Genomic DNA, 23,219 nt, shown 5'->3' on the forward strand with positions numbered 1-23,219 from the left:
CAGGAGGCGGCGGCCATTCAGCGAGCTCAGGCGGCGGCCATTCAGCGAGCTCAGGAGGCGGCGGCCATTCAGGGAGCTCAGGAGGCGGCAGCTCTGGAGGATCTGGCAGCTTTGGCAGCACTGGAGGGTCTGGCAGCTCTGGAGGGTCTGGCAGCTCTGGAGGGTCTGGCAGCTCTGGAGGGTCTGGCAGCTCTGGAGGGTCTGGCAGCTCTGGAGGGTCTGGCAGCTCTGGAGGGTCTGGCAGCTCTGGAGGGTCTGGCAGCACTGGAGGGTCTGGCAGCACTGGAGGGTCTGGCAGCACTGGAGGGTCTGGCAGCACTGGAGGGTCTGGCAGCACTGGAGGTGGCAGTGGCAGCTCTGGAGGTGGCAGTGGCAGCTCTGGCAGTAACAGCTCTGGTGGTGGCAGCTCTGGCAGTAACAGTTCTGGTGGTGGCATCAGCTCTTGTAACTCAGGTGGTGGTGGCCATTCTGGTGGCTCAGGTGATGGTATTTCAGGAACTGAAACAGGAACTATGGCAGGAACGGACAAGGAACAGGAAACCATCTTGTGAGCAGGTGGCAGATTGGCGCTTACCACATTGTGAGCTGGAGGGCTGGTTGTGACCACATTGTGAGCTGGAGGACTGGAGTCGGCCATCTTGTGAGCTGGAGGACTGGAGTCTGCCATCTTGTGAGCTGGAGGACTGGAGTCGGCCATCTTGTGAGCTGGAGGACTGGAGTCGGCCATCTTGTGAGCTGGAGGACTGGAGTCGGCCATCTTGTGAGCTGGAGGACTGGAGTCGGCCATCTTGTGAGCTGGAGGACTGGAGTCGGCCATCTTGTGAGCTGGAGGACTGGAGTCGGCCATCTTGTGAGCTGGGAGTGTGGTGATGGAATGAGCAGCAAGCCCCGTTGCCAGCGGGTCTTGCTGTCCTTTGCCCCCCCCCAAAAAATATTTAGGGGTGTCCTCCACCTCTCCTACAGTGAAGGGGGACCCACTCATTTGTAGTGCCAAATCTACGTAATGCCTTATTGTCCAGTGGGGCTCATGTAGTGGCATACATGAATAAAGGGGCTCAGCTAGACCACCACGAAAAAATATCATCAGGCATAAATCATCCAAAGATGTTAAATGGGCTACCTGGATGAAGTCCTCCACGTATTCCTCTATAGACCGGGCTTCCTGACGCAGACACATGATCTTGATACCCGCTGAATCCATTGTGTGGCCGAGTCTTCTGTAACGCCGGGGAGTGACACCACAACAGAAGGTAGGATCCAATATGCAGGTTTATTCTTTAGTCAGGCAAGCAGTGGTCAATACAGGAATGAACAGGTATGTTTGGGCAAATCCAGAGTCGAAGTCAATAAACAGGCAATAGGTCGTAAGGCAGGCGGCTAAACAGGATGACAAGGATAAACAGGGCTAAGAACCAAAACACGGGAAAACAAGACCAGGATAACGCGTTGTAATGTCACCAAACAGTAAACAAGACTCGGCAACATGTGTGTGGAACAAAAGGGGTATAAATAGTCCAAACAATAATTGTGTAAGTGGCTTCAGCTGTGAGAGTGCAATCAGTGTTGATCTGGAACCGGTTGTGTGTGTGTGTGTGTGGCATGACTGGGTGTTGTAGTCAATAACATGGCAGATATGTAGTTCAATGAGTGTGAATGTTTGTGTGTGAATGTTTACCAGCGACATCTGGTGGTTGTTCGCTGGTGAACATGACACAGATGTGTGTTCTAAATGTTTAGATGATAAAGGTACACTATATCACTGTCTCTGGCAATGTCCTAAAATACAAACGTTTTGGAAAGATATAACTGAATGTATGTCAGACATGTTTAATATTAAAATTCCTTTAAATGCCAAGCTCTGTATTCTTGGGTTGTATCCTAAGGAACTTACAATTGGAAATACAAGAATTTTGGATTTTGGTTTCCTTCAAGCTAGAAGGGCTATTGCATTATACTGGAAACACATGGATGCTCCATCCATAGAAATGTGGAAAAAAGAAAAATTGAACTGTATTGGACTGGAGAGACTAACTTATATCATCAAAGGCAAGCAGAAGGACTTTGACTATCTTTGGGAACCATATATGAATATTATGTAAATTGTGTGTTTGTAAACATGTTTTTTTTATTTTTTTTATTTTTTTATTAATACCTATTTTTTTTTATTTTGTATTATTGTGTTATTGTGTACGTCACACACATATATATAATTCAAATATTGTATATGTATGTATGTGCGTATATGTGTGTATGTATGTTCAATTCAATTCAATTCAGCTTTATTTGTATAGCGCTTTTACAATGTAGATTGTGTCAAAGCAGCTTCACATAAATGGTCATAGTAACTGGAACAGTGTGGTTCAGTAACTGGAACAGTGTGGTTTAGGTTTTAGTGTTTAAGTTCAGTTCAGTTCAGTTTAGCTCTGTTCAGTGTGATTTAATCATTACTGAGAGTTCAAACACTGAAGAGCAAATTCATCGATGCGTAGCTCTACCAATCCTGAACCATGCGAGGCAGTGGCGACAGCGGAGAGGGAAAAAAAACTTCACCTGATGGGAGTGAAGAAAAAAAACCTTGAGAGAACCAGACTCAGTTGGGCACGACCATTTTAATTTCTCCGCTGGCCAAAAGTCTTGTGCAGAGCTTCATTCGCCGTGGTTTATGCTGGAAGATGGCCTTAATGAAGACTCGTCTGTCCCTGGAGCGTCGCTGGAATCAGACTCATGTTCTCCACTCCCCATGACCATCAGCGCAGCAGCAGCTCAGGATATGGCCTGGTCCCGAATATGGAATCCTTGGGATCATCTCGTCGCTGGTCTTGGATCCAATCAGTGACTCCGCCTAATCTGAGGACCTCGGGATGAGTATCCCCAGGTGAAAAAAAAATGTATATGTGTATGTGTGTGTATGTATATGCATATATATATGCATATATATATTTGTGTATGTATGTGTGTGTGTGTGTGTGTATATATATATATATATATATATATATATATATATATATATATATATATATATATATATATATATATATTTATTATATATTTTTTTATTTTATTTTATTTTTTTAGTATGTATGGGTGTATATACATATATATAAGAAGGGTGTAGATATGTGCTGTGTAGGCTGCATTGTTGTCTGTATGCCTAGTTGATGGTGTGAAAAGGAATAAATCAATAAACATATTGGGAAAAAAATAAAAAATTAATCAAGCCCTATTTAAGCCCTTATCATGACCGAACCTCAGTTTAACAACTGAACACCAACACAAGAGCTGCAGTAACAAATCCACAGATGGACTAAATCAACAGATGACAACACTGATTCAGAAATCATCAATTAATTCTTAGATAAACTCAGTCTGATGGGGATAATCCGGATTTTACTGTATATCTGGAAATTATTTACTCAAGGATCTGATTCTGAAACATTTCCTATTCAGGCAACTTAAGCTAAAAAGTCAGGTTCTCGTTAAATTACTGTATATGCTGTCACACTTCAGATGAATAACTAACAAATTAGTCTAAGAAAGTTTGGGTAATCTTAAACAGCACAAAGGCAATGATGAGCATCTAATAATAAATAATAAAAGATAAGCAAGGTCTTGTATTGCAGCTTGTGCTGTAAAGCAACAGAGTTAACAGCAGAAGATCTGATGGAAATAAATTAGGCAATAAAACTGCAGGAAGCACCAGACGCTCCTGCTGATTAGAAACCGTCAAACATCTACATCTCACAGGATCTTCATGTGCACATTTGTTCATGAACTCTCTTGGCACAGTGCTGTAATCACTGAAAACAAATGTTGCATTGGATTTACTGCATTTTTAAGGTACATTTACATTTAATCATTTAGCAGACACTTTTATCCAAAGCGACTTACAAATGAGGACAAGGAAGCAATTTACACAACTATAAGAGCAACATTGAATAAATGCTGTAGGCAAGATTCAGGTAACGTGTAAGAAGCAAAACATAAGTAATTTTTTCTTTCTTTCTGTAATACATTTAGCGGTGGAGCCAGAGAGGCAATTGCAGATTAGGAAGGAAAGTGGAGACTAAATAGTTGAGTTTTTAGTCTGTTCTTGAAGACAGCGAGTGACTCTGCCGTTCTGATGCAGTTAGGGAGTTCATTCCACACAGGTAAGTGGTTGCAAACCATTTTAAGGGCAGATTTGTAATGTTAAACATAATATGTTTGTTTAAATATAAATTGCAACCTCTGTTAAATGTAATAAATCTTGTTTTAAAATTGTAGCTACCTGCCGGTTATTAAACAGTCCACGATTCCCAAATACTGATGTCCATGTGTTTCATTTATTGAACACAGTGAAAGCTAAAAATATAAACAAACAAAGCAATTGTTTACACAAACACAACATAATCAAAATTACATAAAAATAAACAAAATACACACAATGTTTCTTTTACCGTGTTATTAAGCATCTTTCAGGATGTGCACATTTGTACCAGAACTTTCTTAGCACAGTGCTGTATAAGCACTGAAAATAAATGCTGCATCGGATGAACTGCATTTTAAGTGGTTGCAAAGCATTTTAGGAGCTGAATATAAACAAATTAAATGTAGTAATGTTCAACTTAATTTGTTTGTTTTAATTCAGCCCATAGATTTTTTTGTAACCTCTTACCTTAAAAAATGCAGGAAATCCAATGCATCAAGTTTTACAATTGTAGCTACCCGCCGGTTAAACAGTCCACGCCTCACAAATACTGATGTCCGTGCGTTTTATTTCTTGAACACCATGAAATCTAAAGTAAACAAACAAACACAATGTAGTAATGTTCAACTTAATTTCTTTAAATTCAGCCCATCATTATTAATCAATCTTATTCAGGCAACTTAAACTAAAAATCAGGTTCAGATTAAAGTAATGTACATGCTCCAAGACTTCAATTGAATTACTAATAAATTAGTCTAAGACTGTTAAGGTAATCTAAAACACCACAAACAATCTTGAGTGTCTGAGTTAAATAGGTTTATATGAATAAAAGATGAACAAGGTCTTGTATTGCAGCTTGTGCTGTAAAGCAACAGAGTTTACAGAAGAAGATCTGATGGAAATAAATTAGGCAATAAAACTGCAGGAAGCACCAGACGCTCCTGCTGATTAGAAACCGTCAAACATCTACATCTCACAGGATCTTCATGTGCACATTTGTTCATGAACTTTCTTAGCACAGTGCTGTAATTACTACAGAAATTATGCATTGGATTTTCTATATTTATTTTAAGGTAAGTGTTTGCAAACCATTTTCAGGGCTGATTTGTAATGTTTAACTTAATGCATTTGTTTGAATTCAGCCCATATAAATTGCAACCGCTTTTAATTTTAATAAATCCGGTTTTACAATTGTAACTACCTGCCGGTTATTAAAGAGTCCACACTTCCTAAATACTGGTGTCCTTGTGTTTTATCTATTATTGAACACAGAGAAAACTGAAAAGACAAATACACAAACCAAATGTTTCACACAAACACAACATAATCAATATACAGCAGAATAAACAAAGTAATATACAATGCTTCCTTTGCCGTGTTATTAATTAAGCATCTTTCAGGATGTGCACATTTGTTCCAGAAAGTTGTTAGCACAGAGCTGTATAAGCACTGAAAATAAATGCTGCATTGGATTTACTTTTTATTTTAAGGTAAGTGGTTGCAAATGATTTTAAGGGTTGATTTTAAACAAATAGTAATGTTCAGCTTAATTTGTTTGTTTAAATTCAGCCTATATAAATTGTTTATAACCACTTACCTTAAAAAATAGTAAATCCAAAGAATCTTGTTTTACAATTGTAGATACCTGCCGGTTATTAAACAGTCCACGATTCCCAAATATGATGTCCATGTGTTTCATTTATTGAACACAGTGAAAACTAAAAATATAAACAAACAAACAAACAAACACACCAAAAGTTTCACACAAACACAACATAATCAAAAGAACATCAAAATAAACAAAATCATATACAAACAACGTTTCCTTTACCATGTTGGCCTGATACCAAGAGTAAAACTTAATCAGGAGCATTTAACGTGTCTGAGATCTCACCAACTCTCACAGGTTAAATTAATCAGGGAGGATCACGTGACCTCCCACTCAAGCCAAGCGGAAAGAAGGAGATGTTGTAAAATATGCATATTGTAAAATAAACATACACCAATACAAATTAAAACAATGAAATACAAAAAAACAACAACAAACAACCAAAATACAACCAAAATACAAGCTGACCGATCTAGCGTCATGTAGTGTGAACGCCAAAATGACTAAAAGACAAGACATCAAGTCATGTAGTCTGAACAGAACAACGATCTGCCGATGTTAAAAATCCTGTAGTGTAAATTAGCCTTAAGCGTGCAGAATTCCACAGATTTTTAGCCCATTATTGATTCTTATTTACTTGTGTAAATTTGCATTTATTCAGTTTTAAATTAATTTCAGTATTATTGACTAATATGAAAATGTTTATAAGATTTGTTTACAATACAGTTTGTAAAGTACCATTTTTTGTCTTTTATTAGATATATTATATGAGAGACTTGCTTTTGTTTACCAAATAAAGTGTATATTTTATTAAGGTGTATCCATAATTGGCCCACCCTGTAGATGGATTTGCATTGTAAACATTAAATAAAATTTAAATTTAGGCGTCACTTTAAATTTACCTCTGCATCGACTATGGCCCCTATACATAATAATCATCTTTTTCTTCATTCTTTTTCAGATTCTCTATTCTCTTTCTGGGAAAAGAACATTCTGAAATGCTTTGAAAATCAATATTATCAATGTGTTTGCAAATTTTTTCGGAATTATCATCATTATTTAACCTGCTCCCCTACCACTTATTTCGTTATTTTCAGATTAGACATTGTGCTTCCTCTCTGTTCTCTGAGATTCCCTCTCTGCCTAAAAAGTCTCCATGGAAAGAGGTATTTAAACTGAATGCTCATACGAGTGGGATTATTTCTGCAATTATTTTGTCAAAGGATAATTCTCATAACATTAAAACTATCAGGGCCTGGGAAGAGGAACTTGACTTAAGAGTTTGAAGTTGACTACTGGAGTGCAGTATTGGACAATGTGCGCAGTTTTCTGAAAAATGGACACAATTTATTGCATTCTTTAATCACTTAAAAACCTTAGATGTGGATTGAGTGAAGGCACATGTGTGTGTATGTATGCATATATATGATTTGTTATTGTAATTTTATTTTTTTTTCTGTATTTGTATTTTATTTTGTTTATTTTTATTTTATTTATCTATTCATTTGTAGATGTTGATTGTTTTATTTGGGGATTGTTTGTGGATTGTTATAAAATGTAAAATGCTATTTGCTAGATTAAAAATTCCATGACAAAAAATAAATAAATAAATAAATAAATACATAAAATTTATAAGGGGATTACCTTTATTTTTATATAGTAAGGTTTTAGTTATGATACTCCCAAAATAATTCTGCATAAATCCGCAGATTTTTAACAAAATTCTGCACAGAAATAGCAAAAAATGTCCGCAGATTCCGTCTGGCCCTACCGATCAGCATTAGCAACAAACATAATGTTGAGAACATATTAAACACTTTGATTTCATTAGTTCAATAATGGAGTCATTTAATATGTTTTGCTTTTTATTTCTCAGTTAAAACATGTGCAGTCAGTGTAAAACATTTCACAAGGCACAAATGCATTACATCATTATTAATAAAGCCCTATTTAAGCCCTTATCATGACCAAACCTCAGTTTAACAGCTGAATACAAACACAAGACCTGCATCAATAAATCAGCAGACTGAATGAGCAGATGAAGACATTAATTCAGAAACGATCAAATACACAATTAATTCTTAGATGAGCTCAGTTTCATGAAAATAGTCCAGCTTTTCATCAGAAATCATCAAATACAGGGCTAATTCTTTCCTCCAGAGTGATGAACTTTCTGGTGATACTCCAAGGATTTTAAAAAAGTGAAGCTTTTTTTGCATGATGAGCACTCATACGGCTTTTCTCCAGTGTGAATCCTCTCATGGCCTTTCAGTGATTCTGAATAAGCAAAACTCTTTGCACAGTATGAACATGTGTACGGTTTCTCTCCAGTGTGAACCCGCTGGTGTCTTTTTAACTTATCCATTGATCCATAACTTTTCCCACAGAAACACAAGTGAGGCTTCACATCAGCGTGAACAGGAAGGTGTCGCTTTAAATATGCTGCATTTCTAAATGCTTTATCGCACTGATCACAGCTGAAGAGCTTTACTCCAGAGTGAGTGAGCTGGTGATACTTGAGACTGTTCTTGTGTGTGAAACTCTTTCCACATTCAGTGCATGAGAACGGTTTTTCTCCAGTGTGAACCCTCATGTGCACATTCAGATTTCCTTTATCGGAGTAACCCATCCCACATTGAGTGCAGGTGTACGGTTTCTCTCCGGTGTGAATCCTCATGTGCACTGTCAGATTTCCTCTATCTGCAAAACCCTTTCCACATTGAGTGCAGGTGTATGGCGTTTCTCCAGTGTGAACTCTCATGTGTAACTTCAGCGTTCCTTTATCTGCGAAACTCTTTCTACACTGAGTGCATGTAAAAGGTCTTTCTCCGGTGTGAATCCTCATGTGTATTGTTAGATTTGCTTTACAAGTAAAGTCCTTTCCACACTGAGTGCATGTGTGCGATTTTTTTCTGGTGTGAATCTTCATGTGAATGTTGAAGCTTCTTTTGCTTTTGTAAGTTTTTCTACACTTCGAGCAGCTGAAAGATCCTTCGTCTCGAGCTCTTCTAGCTTGCTTTTGTCTCAAAGTCTCTTTAGTCTTTGAACTGACCGCATTTCCATCCTCATCTGTGGAAAGATTAGGTTTATTAAACCAATGGTGTTATTACAAATACTTATTAATAATAATAATAATAATAATAATATTGTTAATATTAATAACAGTAATAATTATATTTATAATAATAATAATAATAATAATATTAATAACAATACTACTACTAATAATGATAATATTTATAATAATAATAATTATTATTAATAATTATTAAGGCTACATGTTATAATATAATAACATTTGTAATAATATTAATAATGATAATATTATTAATGATGATATTAACAATAATAGTAATAATAATAACAATAATATTTACAATAGTGATCATTCTTATTATAATATTAACCCTAATCATATTTATATTAATAATAAAAATAAATAATAATAACAATAATATTAATAATATGAATACTGTTAATAATAATAATAATAATAATAACATGGTTATTAATATTAATAATGATATTAACAATAATAATGATAATAATAATAATATGGTTGTTAATAATGATATTAACAATAATAATAATGATAATAATAAGATTGATAATAATAATAATAAAAATAATAATATTTACAATAATAATAATAATTCCAATTATAATATTAATACTAATCCTATTTATAATAATATTATTAATAATAATACTAATATAATAATAATATGGTTATTAATATGATTAATTCTATGATAATATAGAATTAATAATATTAATAATAATATTAATAATAATAATAATATTCATAATTATAATAACAATTATATTAGAAACAATAATATTTATTATTATTAGCATTATTATTATTATATCATTAGTAAAATTTATATAATTGTTATATTAAGAATAATATTAATAATAATAATGATAATATTTATTATAATAATACTTATAAAATTTGTATTAATATTATTAATAATAATTATATTTATTATAATATGATTGACAATAATACTATTAACAACAATAATAATAATATTAAAATCAATAATAATAATAATAATAATAATAATAATAATAATAATAATAATATCGATCATATTTAAAAAAATCATAATATTAATAATATTGAAATTCATTATTATTGATATTCAATGACAGTCATTAAAGAGAGAGAATGAAAACACAAACCTGTCTCTTCCTCTTGGATTCTGCAGGGTTCTTCCTCAGTCTCCATCTTTACTACAGTATATCGGTTGTTTCTCCTGCTGTAATTCCTCCTGTTTGCTTAAAATGGGGATCTTCCTCAGCATTTAAACTCTGCTGAACGGTTGTGGGAGTGGCTTTGCTGAACCTGTGAATTGAGCTCATTTAGCAGACTATCAACACATTCACAATCACTCTCAGTCCAGCTTTAAACTCGAATCTTTAAACAACAGCACACAATGGGAGACTTATGCAAAACATTGGATGGTCACAACTTATTTTAATGGTCCATTTGTTGAATTTAAGTTGCATCTACATGCCAACTAATTATCATTAGATTACAGGTCGACTGTTAGGTTGGGGTTGGGGTTAGTCTAAGTTGACATGTATTTGCAAAGTTTGTAATAGTCAGTTAAATGTAGGAGCAGTATCAGCAGATAGTCTACTAATAATACTCAAACAGACCAACAACATAAAGGGTTACCCATTTGATTAAGTATACTTATGTAATGTAGATGTATTTTGTATCTATGTAACATGTACAGTTGAAAGCAGAAGTTTACATAAGCTGTATAAAAAGGCACATAACAATTTTAAAAAGGTCAGATGTTAATGTGACTAAACTTTTGATGATCACATGTGTTTCTGTTCTGCTTAATAGCAGAATAATGAGAGAGATATTGTTTGAGAAATTCTTGAAAGTCAAGTTTACACACAATAAGATTATTCTGCCTCTGAAAGAGCTCAGATGATGATGTCAAGGTTTTAGAAGTTTCTGATTGGCTAATTGACAACATTTGAGTTAATGTGAGGCACAACTGTAGAATAGTATTGAAGGAAAACCTCAAACACACTGCTTCACTGTGTGACAACATGGGAAAATCAACAAGCCAGAATCAACAATAAAGCCAGATTAGAATTTGCTAAATGACTCTGGGAAAAAGAGTATTGTTTGGAGACATGTCCTGTGCTCTGATGGAGCTAAGATTGAACTGTTTGGCCATAATGACCAGTGTTACATTTGGAGGACAAAGGGGAAAACGCACAAGCCTAGGAACACCATCCCAACTGTGAAGTATGGGGGCGGCAGCATCATGGTGTACACAGCAGATGGCATCATGAAGAAAGAACATTATGTAGAAATACTGAAGCAACATCTCAAGACATCAGCCAGGAAATTAAAACTTGGCCACAAATGGGTCTTCCAAACAGACCATGACCCAAAGAATACTGTCAAACTAGTTCAAATGTGCTTTAAGGACAACAGAGTGAATGTTTTGGAGTGGCCATCACAAAGCCCTGAACTCAAGCCTATAGAAAATGTGTGGGCAGAGTTGAAAAAGCTTGTGCGAGCAAGACAGCCAACAAATCTGACTCAGTTACAGCAATTCTGTCAGGAGGAATGGGCCAAAATTCCTGCAAACTATTGTGAGAAGCTTGTGGAAGGAGACCCAAAGCATTTGACCAAAGTTATACAGTTTAAAAGCAAAGCAAAACAAAATACCAAGCAAATGAGTGTGAATATTTGACTGTCTAGAGATGAATAACAAATTCGCTTTAAAAAATTATCGCATTACTCTGGCATTTAGCAAATGTAAATCATTTAGGTAATCCTACAAGACCTAAAATAGGAAACGTTTAGTCTGATTTACCATCAGACATTTTTTTTTAAAGATGTTCCTTTTATTAGAGTGTATATAAACTTCTGGTTTCAATTGTATGTACTTACTCCCCGGGCCATTTATATCGTAGTTGATATTTAGTCGCATCATGTTTGTGTGTCATAACATCTAGTTTTTACGAGGTGGGTTGTTGGCCTAATGCTTAAACCCCATTCTGGAGGACCAGGACATACACACAAACACTACAGACAATTTAGCTCAGGGGATATTAAGTTATCTGGTGAAATTGTATTTATATCACAGTATATATCACAAAATAAAAATATATTACAATTTTACATTTTTCCAACATCGTATTACTTATATTACTCACATATTCAATTACAAATTTGCTCCTTATTTATATCTACATACAGTTTTTGACATTAAGGATGTGTTATATGCATGCTTTCTAACCTATTCTAGATTGTATTTCTGTGAGCTGGTATTAGCCTGAGAGCTGCTGTTAACTGCTGTTTTTTTGCTCAAAGGGTGTGAAAACACACCTCTTATCTTTTCTATGTTATCTATCTTTGGCTTATGTGCTTCAGCGGTCACAGAAACATCCTGTAAAATAAGGAATAATCAGCATGAACATCTGTTTTACAGCCATTTTTTATCTGGAAACTTCCAGTAACAACTAAACAGCAAAGTTGTCAAAGCAGCATATACAGTTGAGGGCTAAAACATCGCCTTTCAATGCGATATTAACATATTATAAATGTTTCCCAAATGATGTTGAACAGATTCAGGAATTTTTCACAGTATTTCCTATACTATTTTGTCTTCTGGAGAAAGTCAGATTTGTTTTATTTCGGCTAGAATAAGAGCCGAAGTTTTAAACCCATGTTAAGGTCAATATTATTAGCCCCTTTAAGCAATAGTAGTTTTGGATTGTCTCCAGAACAAACCACTGTTATACAATGACTTGCCTAATTACCCTAACTTTACCCTAATTAACCTAGTTAAGCTTTTAAATGTCACTTTAAGCTGAATACTAGTGTCTTAAAGAATGTCTAATATTATTTACTGTCATCATGACAAAGAGAAAATAAATCAGTTATTAGAGATGAGTTATCAAAACTATTATGATTAGAAATGTGCTGAGGAAATCTGCTCTCCTGTTACCAGTCTAGGGTTGGTGGGAACAATAACAAAAGTGTAAATAAATAAATAAATAAAACGTAAATAGTCAATTTAGGGTCTTCCCCTTCTCCTGTCCCAACTCACAATGATCACAACAAGTTTATCAAGAAGTAACAAGGTTTATTTTTTTCTTAAACAACAAAAGATATTGGAAGCATCTCTTCGGAAGGGGATCCAGGCCAAAATAATAAACAATAGACAGCTAACTTGCGGGGAAATAATCCTAACTTACCTGCTCAAATAAAACGTATCCCAAATAAAACTACAACAAACTTCCCTTTCTCCCTCGCTGCCACAAACCAGGAGAAAACGTTTGTAAAGTAAATGGCGATTCCCAACCTACAGCTTCTATTTAAATCCAAAATAATATATAGTTTTAATAAGTGAAACAGCTCACAGACTCAGATCTAACAGTGAGTTTAGAAAAGAAATTAAGTGTCAGCAAACAAAGCCAGTCAATCCAACACAAAGATCCATCTTTTGTTAAACCTCCAGTTTATATATGCTCCCACTCACAACACAGCTGGACCGCAATCAAGCGCAGCACTAGAGGGAGAGAGAGACCTGCTCATGCTCCACAGCGCGCAACTCAACATCAGCTCAATATATATATATATATATATATATATATATATATATATATATATATATATATATATATATATATATATATAAAACAACAAATATATATATATATATATATATATATATATATATATATATATATATATATATATATATATATAACAACAAATATATATATATATATATATATATATATATATATATATATATATATATATATATATATATATATATATTGAAATGTTTTCTTCTTTTTAAAATATTTTTCAAATGATGTTTAACAGATTCAGGAAATGTTCACAGTATGCCTGAAAATATTTTTTCTTCTGGAGAAAGTCTTATTTGCTTTATTTTGGCAAGAATAAAAGCCGTTTTTAATTTTTTAAACACCATTTTAAGGACAATATTATTAACCCCTTCAATGTATTTTATGCTTAGTAAAGCTTGCATGTGCTTGCATGAAACCCTCAAAACTTAAACGACACCTGACAACCAAAACATTCTGAATATGTCAACAAAGGTTGATCATATTCTATTCTGAAAAAAAGAACACTACATTCGTTAACAAAAAATCATCGCGCTACGGCCAGCGTTCCACAAAAAGCACTTCGGGCCTCATTTTGTGCATATCAAATAGGAAAATCCAAAAAGCCACACACCATATATTTCAAGAGTTCCCACTTAGATATGCTTGGCATTTATAGCAGGTTTGGCATGCTGTCCCGGGAGAGAACCCTGAGCTCGGAGATATTTGAGCCCAGGGCTCCCGCATGGTCAATAAGCATATCAGGGGATCCGAGATCAGGTTGGTCTTGATCGCTCCCCCTTTAGAAGGGGAGATAAAGGAGTAGATGGGGTGGAAGAGGGGATTGTTCTAAAAAAAAGATTTAGCAATCAGAAGAAAGTGATCCATTTATAGTAAGTTAGGATCATTCTGATTGGATTATTACTGATTAAGGCCGAGTGGCCAGCAGTGCTCAATCATATCACGTGCTCCTCTCGAAATAAGTTTGTAAAATTTCACTTTTGACTGCTTTGAATGGATACTTTTTTTTTTACCCATTTTTCCATATTAAAATATTATGTTGGGTCTTGAGATTGAACTACTTGGTGGGTCCCGGAATAAAAAAGTTTGGGAATCCTTGCTATAGGGGAATTGATTAACTCAATCAACCGTAGTGTATGAGTGTGTGTGTGAGAATGAGTGTGTATGGGTGTTTCCCAGTACTGGGTTGCAGCTGGAAGGGCATCCGCTGCGTAAAACATATGCTGGATAAGTTGGTGGTTCATTCTGCTGTGGTGACCCCTGATAAATAAAGGACTAAGCCGGAGAAAAATCAATGATTTGTTCATTTTTATTGTACATAGTAAGAAAATATGCAGACGGTGCATAACATTTCACAAGGCACAGATAAAGTAAATCAATAACAAAAAACCCTTCGCTCAGTTCCATATAGTTCTTACCGAACAGACCCAAATCCTAGCCTTTCATCTTGTTCCTAGTCTAAATATCTAAAAACACTTATATGGAAGCATTTTCTAGACAAGCTTAAACATACTGTCTGGTTTTCAGAAATAACATACTAAAATGAAGGGAGTTTTTCTAACAACAAGCTAAATAATGAGCTAATGGGGCAAGCTAATTAATCTTATTTTTCTTTTTGAGATGAGAATATTTTGCTTTCCCCATTGGCAGATTATTTGTACAATATCAAGTTAAAACAAAATCATAACATTAATACAAAACATTTTTAAAAATTAAGTTTTACATCATACAATGTCAAAATTATCCGTAAATGAGCGTTTTTTCTGTATTTTGTGATTAATGTTTTCATTTTTCTCTCTTTATTTCTGCTTTTTGAATTGCATTATGGGATCTTGAACTTTCTTCCAACAACTTTTAACCATAAAAAGCTCAAAAAATATTGTCATTTTCATTAGTCTGCAGTGATATATTGTCTGTGTTGGTGTTGTATATTACACTACAAACACCTTGTAATAAACTGACAGCACATTTTCTCTTATTTTACAGACATATTTCTCAATATATTATTTCAAACTACTAAAATAAGACTGCACAATATATAATTTCAGCATTAATATTGCAATGTGACACACTGCAGGATATGCAATGTTGAATTATAGTTGACCAGGAGGTACAGAACACAAGTGATTTACAGAGTCACTGCTAAGTTTAACTATACAGGGGGGGCCATTATATGGATACAGCTTAGTTGGTGATAATAGCGTCCTGTTTGAGTAATAATATATGTCAGTGGGCTTGTAAATAACTCATGAAAGAATAAAGCTACTTTTAAAACCAAGCACACTATTGTTTTTCTTGTGAAATTCCCAATAAATTTATTAATGTGTATCCATATAAATGGCCCACTCTGTAGTAGAGTGAAAGTTTAGTAAAATAATAAAGTATAAAGCGTGTGTTTTTAAGGGCTGTGACTGTGCATTTATAGAGTTTCAAATCTGACAACATTTGGGCACAAGAAATTATGCTGTTTGGAGGTGTAAAAAAGATTAATGGTGTGTTTAATTATTTATATTTATGAAAAAAGATTCTTACTTAGAATTAAGTCTTGTTTCTAGTTCAAATATCTACAGAGCTCAGCATAATTCAGTACAGCCCATTTTGAAAATGAATATTTTTCTCCATTTCTTAGTGAATATAGGCAATGTATTTTGGTGCATTTAAACAAAACACATATATTTATTAAAATAATATTTAAAAATAGTCACCAAACATATATAGAAATTGAAAGATAATACAATCAAATTCATGCAAAAAATTGAAAAATAAATAAATAAAAATTGCAAACATCAAATTTCTTTATTTTTCCTTTTTTTAAATTTGTATTTAATATTTTTCTATATCATATACATTTGTCTGTACTAGTTTTTGATCGTTATCTTAAGTTATTTTGTTAGATTAGCTCCAGATTTGGTTTCAGTACTGACAAATCCAGGGGTGGCCAACCCTGTTCCTGGAGAGCCACCTTCCTGCAGATTTCAGTTGCTACCCATACCAAACACACCTGAACCAATTAATTAGGACCTGAACACCACGTGATAATTACAGGCAGGTGTGTTTGATATGGGTTGCAACTGAAATCTGCAGGAAGGCGGCTCTCCAGGAACAGGGTTGGCCACCCCTGCACTAATCTAATGCATACACAAATATAATTTTGTATAGCTTCCTATTAATAATATGAATTTATAAGAGAGATTTGTGAGGGGTGTAGACATATATGCTGAGCACTGTACATTTTAAAGCAATTGGCAGATCATTGCTTGTGTTAAGGAAAAAAAAAAAAATCTTATTTTTGGCTAATTTCTTCCAAACTTAAAAAACAAAACAATATTTTTTACTTAATCTGATCTTAACTTAGATATTTGTATTAGACAAAGCAAAAGTAAGAAAAGCATTTTTTTGCATTGCGATTATTCAATTTCTGTACCTAAATACTGTTAGACTCTCTAGAAACATCAAATAGAGCTAGTCAAACCACCTAATTGTATTCGAATCGCAATATTTAACATAGAAAAATGTAATAATGCATCCTAAAATGTCAATAAAAGTCACTGTTAAACTGCAGAGTTAAATTTTCAACATTAAAAGTCGACAGAGCAGGAATCAACATCCCATAATGCCATTCACAACGGCAAATAAACAGAACACGTCCTTAAAACACAATGGCTGCGTCCGAAACCGCCTACTACTCAGTAGGTACTGCATTTGAATTTAAACGTACTACTCGGCCGTTAGAAAAGTACGGTCTATACAGTATGGATATGAAAAGCATGAATGGAATTCGGACGTACTACATCCGCCATTTTGTCATGGTCACGTGACCTACCTGCGTCAGTTGCGTCGCTTTACTTCCATTCATGAATTCGCTCGCGGGGCATTATGGGATAGCGCAGCATGCATGGGATGCGCACTCCGGAATCTTGCCGGAAGTAGTAAGTCATCCGGGTACTTCTCGAATACTGTTTTTCGAATTCTATGAATTCGGACATACAACTCGGCTCGCATACTGATTTTGGCGTACTATATAGTATGGAAGTATGCGGTTTCGGACGCAGCCAATATTTCACAGTGTATCTGTAGTATTTCTCACTCAGGCAGCATTGGGCATCGCTTTTTTTTAATATGAGCCCTCAGACTAGGCAAATGAACAAACCTTTTCTTGCAATGTGAGCACTTGTGCGGCCTTTCTCCGGTGTGCGTTATCTCATGAGCTTTCAGGGATTCAGAATAAGCGAAACTCCTCTCACAGTGCGAACAGGTGTACGGTTTCTCGTCGCTGTGCACCCTCTGGTGTAATTTTAATCGAGTTCCCGTCACGAATCTCTTTCCGCAGTCAAAACACATGTGAGGTTTGTCTCCGGTGTGCATACGCTCGTGCTCTTTGAGCTTTTGCATTGACGTATAACCTCTTCCACAGAAGCAGAAGTGCGGCTTTACGGCAGCGTGGACTTTCCGATGGCGTTGCAGGTATGTTAGTAGAGTAAACGTTTTATCGCACTGATCACAGCTGAACGACTTCACTCCGGTGTGATAGAGCTGATGGTTCAAGAGTTGCGTTTTAGATGTGTAGCTCTTCTCGCACTGAGTGCAAGCGAACATGCGTTTCTCTCCGGTGTGAATCGTCATGTGATATTTGAGGGCGTTCGTGTCAATGAATTTGTGTCCACACTGAGCGCACGAATACGGCTTTTCTCCAGTGTGAACTCTCATGTGTCTGGTAAGATCTCCTAGGTGTATGTACGTCTGCCCGCACATTTTGCATGCATGCGGTCGTTCTCCGGTGTGAAGTCTCATGTGTATGTCCAGCTTTACTTTATCTGTGAAGTCCTTCCCACATTGAGTGCACGTAAGCAGATTTTCTCCGGTGTGAAATCTCATGTGTCTTGTAAGATCTGGTTTACGCGAGTAGCTCTTTTCACACTCGGAACAAGCAAATTTTTTCTTGACATCAGTTTTTTGAGCTTTTGGTTGTCTTTGAGTCTTCTCCGTGACTTTGTCTGCATTTTCTTTAGTGGCATCGAGAGGTTTTTTAAATCGATTTCGTTTGTCTTTATTCGCTTTCACTGCACCTAGAAATAAACAAATAGAAAATATATTTAAAATGGTGAAAAATCAGCGTTACAGTTTAAGAAAGTGACTTTTAGTGGCATTTTAGTTGCTAGTTTAAAATAATGTACTTAGGCATGGGCTGGTATAAGATTGTAACGGTATGATAACCTTCGATAAAAATATCATGGCTTCACAGTAGCACATTCTTGAGATTATTGCACTAAAATATGCTCTCTTTAAATGTCTGGGAAGAAAAACAACATTTTTTTTTCCCTTTTGAAAACAATATATTACATTTTTGAAAGATTTATAATAGAAAGTTATAGTTGAAAGCAGAAGTTTACATACACTGTATAAAAAGGCACATAACCATTAAAAAAAAAAAGTCGGATGTTAATGTGACTAAACTTTGTCTCTTTTAGGTAAGTTAGGATGATCACATGTGTTTCTGATATTGTTTGAGAAATTTTTATAACTTTACTTGAAAGTCAAGTTTACAGACAATAAGATTATTCTGCCTCTGAAAGAGCTCAGATGATGATGTCAAGGTTTTGGAAGTTTCTGATTGGCTAATTGACAACATTTGAGTTAATTGGAGGCACAACTGTAGAATAGTATTGAAGGAAAAGCTCAAACACACTGCTTCCTTGTGTGACAACATGGGAAAATCAACAAGCCTGAATCAACAACAAAGCCAGATTACAATTTGCTAAATTACAAGACTAATGGAGACATGTCCTGTGCTCTGATGGAACTAAGATTAAACTGTTTGGCCATAATGACCAGTGTTACATTTGGAGGACAAAGGGGAAAGCGCACAAGCCTAGAAACACCATCCCTACTGTGAAGTATGGGGGCGGCAGCATCATGTTGTGGGGCTGTTTTGCTGCAGAAGGGACTGGTCCACTTCACAGTATAGATGGCATCATGAAGAAAGAACATTATGTAGAAATGCTGAAGCAACATTTCAAGACATCAGCCAGGAAATTAAAAATTGGCCACAAATGGGTCTTCCAAACAGACCATGACCCTAAGCATACTGCCAAATTAGTTCAAATGTGCTTTAAGAACAACTGAGTGAATGTTTTGGAGTGGCCATCACAAAGCCCTGATCTTAATTCTATAGAAAATGTGTGGGCAGAGTTGAAAAAGCTTGTGCGAGCAAGACAGCCTACAAATCTGACTCAGTTACAGCAATTCTGTCAGGAGGAATGGGCCAAAATTCCTGCAAACTATTGTGAGAAGCTTGTGGAAGGAGACCCAAAACATTTGACCAAAGTTGAACAGTTTAAAAGCAAAGCTAAAAAAATACCAAGGAAATGTGTGTGAATATTTGACTGTCTAGAGATTAATAAAATATTCTCCCCAAAAATTCTCTCATTATTCTGGCCTTTAGCAAATGTAAATCATTTAGGTAATTCTACCAGACCTAAAATAGTAAACGTTTAGTCTGATTTACCATAAAAAAAAGAAAAAAAATGGTTATGTTCCTTTTTTAGAGTATATGTAAACTTATGTTCAATTCAATTCAATTCAGCTTTATTTGTATAGCGCTTTTACAATGTAGATTGTGTCAAAGCAGCTTCACATAAATGGTCATAGTAACTGGAACAGTGTGGCTCAGTAACTGGAACAGTGTGGTTCAGGTTTTAGTGTTTAAACTTCTGGTTTCAACTGTATAGTGTTTAAGTAATGTTATGTAGAGAAAAACGTCTGTAAAATAACAGAAAATGTATTTAAGCAGGCCTGTCATGATATCTATTTTTATGCTGTGAAATAATTTTATAATGTGAAAATGCAAATCCTAAATAAATAATAATGAACGACAAGAAAAAAGTGCAAGGTAAAAAGTAACACAGGCTGCGATATCTGCTATGAGACCTATTTTCAGCTGTCAGATACCCACATGAAAATATACTTTAGTAATTTATAGTGAATACTAGGCATGGGATGAAGGATGATGCCCGTTTTCAAGGTATAACACGGTTTGGAAAACTGAAGGTTTTAAAACCACCAAAATTTTCTTTAGTACCGTTTCTAAGGTAATGTAAAAGATTTTTATTTACTTTTTTTGTTTGTTTTTTAGTATCTTCAGGAGAAAAAAATATATCCAAAAATGATGTTTTAAATTGTAGAGAAAGCTGTGTGTTTTTGAAACTAATGAAGACAGCAGAAGTCAGTGATTAATTTTAATTATTTAGCCTGCATTGTTTACTGCTCCAAAATATTTTAAATGTCTCAAAATATAACACATTGTGTTCAAAAGGGGGGGTTCAAAAGTTTTTTTTTTACAGACATTTAAAAAGAATATATTAACTCAGAGCAGTAATGACAATACCGTGAAACCGTAATATTTTTATCCAAGGTTATCATACCGTCAGAATCTTATACCAACCCATGCCTAGTGAATACTGCGGCATTTATTAAACCATAAAACAAAAACAAAGTTTGTGCATCATAAAGAATAACATTCAGACAATTTAAGAGTTGATTTGAATCTTTTATCTCAAATAATGTCAGAGTTTAATTCATTTAAGTGTTTACAGTGTATTCAACTTAATGAAAATATGGATTTGTTACTGTAAATAAAATCAACAAAGGCTGTAAAAATGCTTGTGCATTATAGAGAATAATATTTAGACAGATTTCTGAGTTGGTGATGGTGACTTCACAAAGTGAGTTAAGTTTTACCATATTTACATTAAAAGTTATACTAAAATTATTATGAAATTTAAAAAAAAGTGGTGAATCCAAAATCTTTCTTTCTTGTGCAATAAGCAGGATGTTTTTTCTGAACATTTTGGTCCTGGTTTTATTGTATGATTTCATATGGTTGAATTGTTTAATTCATTCGTATGTAGATTTTTTTAAATCGAGAAATTAAGCCTTGTGCAACATAAAGGACACATACTTAAGTCATATTTTTGACATATTGGCTCAAATTTTAACAGAAGCAAAGAATTTAATTAGTTTGAAACCGAAATGATGATCATCTAATGAACGTCAAACTAACCGCGGTCACTCCGTCCACTGTTATCCAGTGTTTAACGGCAGTTTTTCATCGCAAATTTAAATCAGCTAAATTTAATTGGAAATACAAAATATTCTAACCTGCTCGTTTCTTTGTAGCGTCGTGTCTCATTCTGCAGGGTTCTTCCTCAGTCTCCATCTTTACAACAGTGTCAGTTGTTTCTCCAGCAGTAATTCCTCCTGTTTGCTTAAAATGGGGGATTCTCCTCAGTGTTTAAACTCCCGTGAACTGATGTGGGCGGAGCTTCATTGGCTACGTCATCTCCGCATTTACACTCCCTTGAGTAATCCAGATTTACGCATTTAACGTAAATAATCGTTTATTTAAAAGTGCGGGAGAGCTCACAACTTTACACCCTACAATACCCCTATCTGAAATAACAAGTATATTCTACACAGGAACAAACCCATTTTTTATGAAGAAAGGGTAAATAAAAATATTTGGTCAGTAACAGACATAATGGATGGAAGGGGCAATATTCTAGATTACAATACTTTCACTCTAAGACAGGGATTTGCTTGTCATCCAAAGCAAATTTTCACTGTTATTAATGCAATATCCTCATGTATAAAATATTAATGAAAAGTTACCTATCCTATTCAAAAATTACTCCAGTCCTTCTCTTATTATACACTGGTGAGATTGAATTCGATAATAAACCTTGCACTAATAAACATTTAAGACAAATTATTATCCAATCTGGTTTCCCCTATCAAGTATTAAGAAATAAGTTATTTCATTCAGTGGATAAAAATACTGTTTAATATTTTAGAACAACATATCTTAAATTTCCAATTCTCCCCAGGGCAAAAGAAAATTTTAAATATTAAATTATATATATATATATATATATATATATATATATATATATATATATATATATATATATATATATATATATATATATATATATATATGTGTGTGTGTGTRTATATATATATATATATATATATATATATATATATATATATATAATTTTACACCTGAAATTTAATTTAGAAAATTCACCATGCCATTTATGTAAACACTTAACTGAAGACACAAAACATACACACACACACACACACACACACATATATATATATATATATATATATATATATATATATATATATATATATATATATATATATATATATATATATATATATATATATATACATACACACACACACGTTTTTTTTTCTTTTGCAGTGCCGTTCAATTATTTTGGAAATAAGTACAAGACCGGTTGATAATAAAGAATGTGGATGCTGAAGGTTTGACTTTTAGATTACAAGATGTACTATATGGAATTACTAAAGATTGCTCTGTTTTGCATGATTTGATAAATATGATCATTGTATTAGTCAAATATTTTATTCATTAATGCAGATATTTCAAAACACCTCTATTACTCATTGTAATAATAAAAGAATTTAAAATATTTTCAGATGCCCTGGCTAAAATGAAAACAAAAATTGCCTTAAAAATGTTTATTTGTATCATATAACTTCCCATAGCTGATATCTGTGTTGTAGTGATTTTCTTTTATGTTTTCATTTTACCCTTGATTTTATTTTAGCTTGAATGTTTTTTTATAAATGACATTTTTTTGTATTTCTGTTTATTATTTTTGTGATGAGCCTGCCATATGTGATACACAATTTGTTAAGTGGAATCCCAGTTTGTTGTATTTTGATTTTGTATTTTCAATAAAAAAA

At 34.2% G+C, this 23,219-nt stretch overlaps 3 protein-coding genes across 7 annotated transcripts in view; all 3 read right to left on the minus strand.

The window, feature by feature from the left end:
- The window catches only part of cert1b (ceramide transporter 1b), a 422,369-nt gene that overhangs the window by 46,858 nt on the left and 352,292 nt on the right, over positions 1-23,219 (minus strand). The gene's annotated exons all lie outside the window — the stretch shown is intronic.
- On the minus strand, positions 7,631-10,081 carry bif1.1 (BMP-inhibitory-factor 1.1). Its single transcript, NM_001423376.1, has 2 exons — positions 9,987-10,081; positions 7,631-8,864 (listed from the first exon to the last, which is right to left on the minus strand). The coding sequence occupies exons 1-2, from the start codon at positions 10,030-10,032 to the stop codon at positions 7,939-7,941; spliced, it is 972 nt and encodes a 323-aa protein (NP_001410305.1). The 5' UTR covers positions 10,033-10,081; the 3' UTR covers positions 7,631-7,938.
- Positions 14,733-22,324, minus strand: bif1.2 (BMP-inhibitory-factor 1.2). 4 transcript variants are annotated; one of them, XR_012396444.1, is made up of 3 exons: positions 21,597-21,705; positions 16,665-18,505; positions 14,733-16,401 (listed from the first exon to the last, which is right to left on the minus strand). XR_012396444.1 is itself a non-coding variant. In NM_001423375.1 (2 exons), exons 1-2 carry the CDS (start codon positions 21,652-21,654, stop codon positions 17,523-17,525), a joined length of 1,041 nt encoding a protein of 346 aa, NP_001410304.1. In that variant the 5' UTR covers positions 21,655-22,324; the 3' UTR covers positions 14,779-17,522. The 4 variants fall into 4 exon arrangements, 1 of the variants encoding a protein (NP_001410304.1); XR_012396445.1 differs by having other exon boundaries at positions 14,733-16,383; positions 16,650-18,505; XR_012396443.1 differs by having other exon boundaries at positions 14,733-16,405; positions 16,556-18,505.

The sequence above is a fragment of the Danio rerio genome, chromosome 21 (genome assembly GCF_049306965.1).
Source record: "Danio rerio strain Tuebingen ecotype United States chromosome 21, GRCz12tu, whole genome shotgun sequence".
Classification (NCBI taxonomy): Eukaryota; Metazoa; Chordata; class Actinopteri; order Cypriniformes; family Danionidae; genus Danio; species Danio rerio.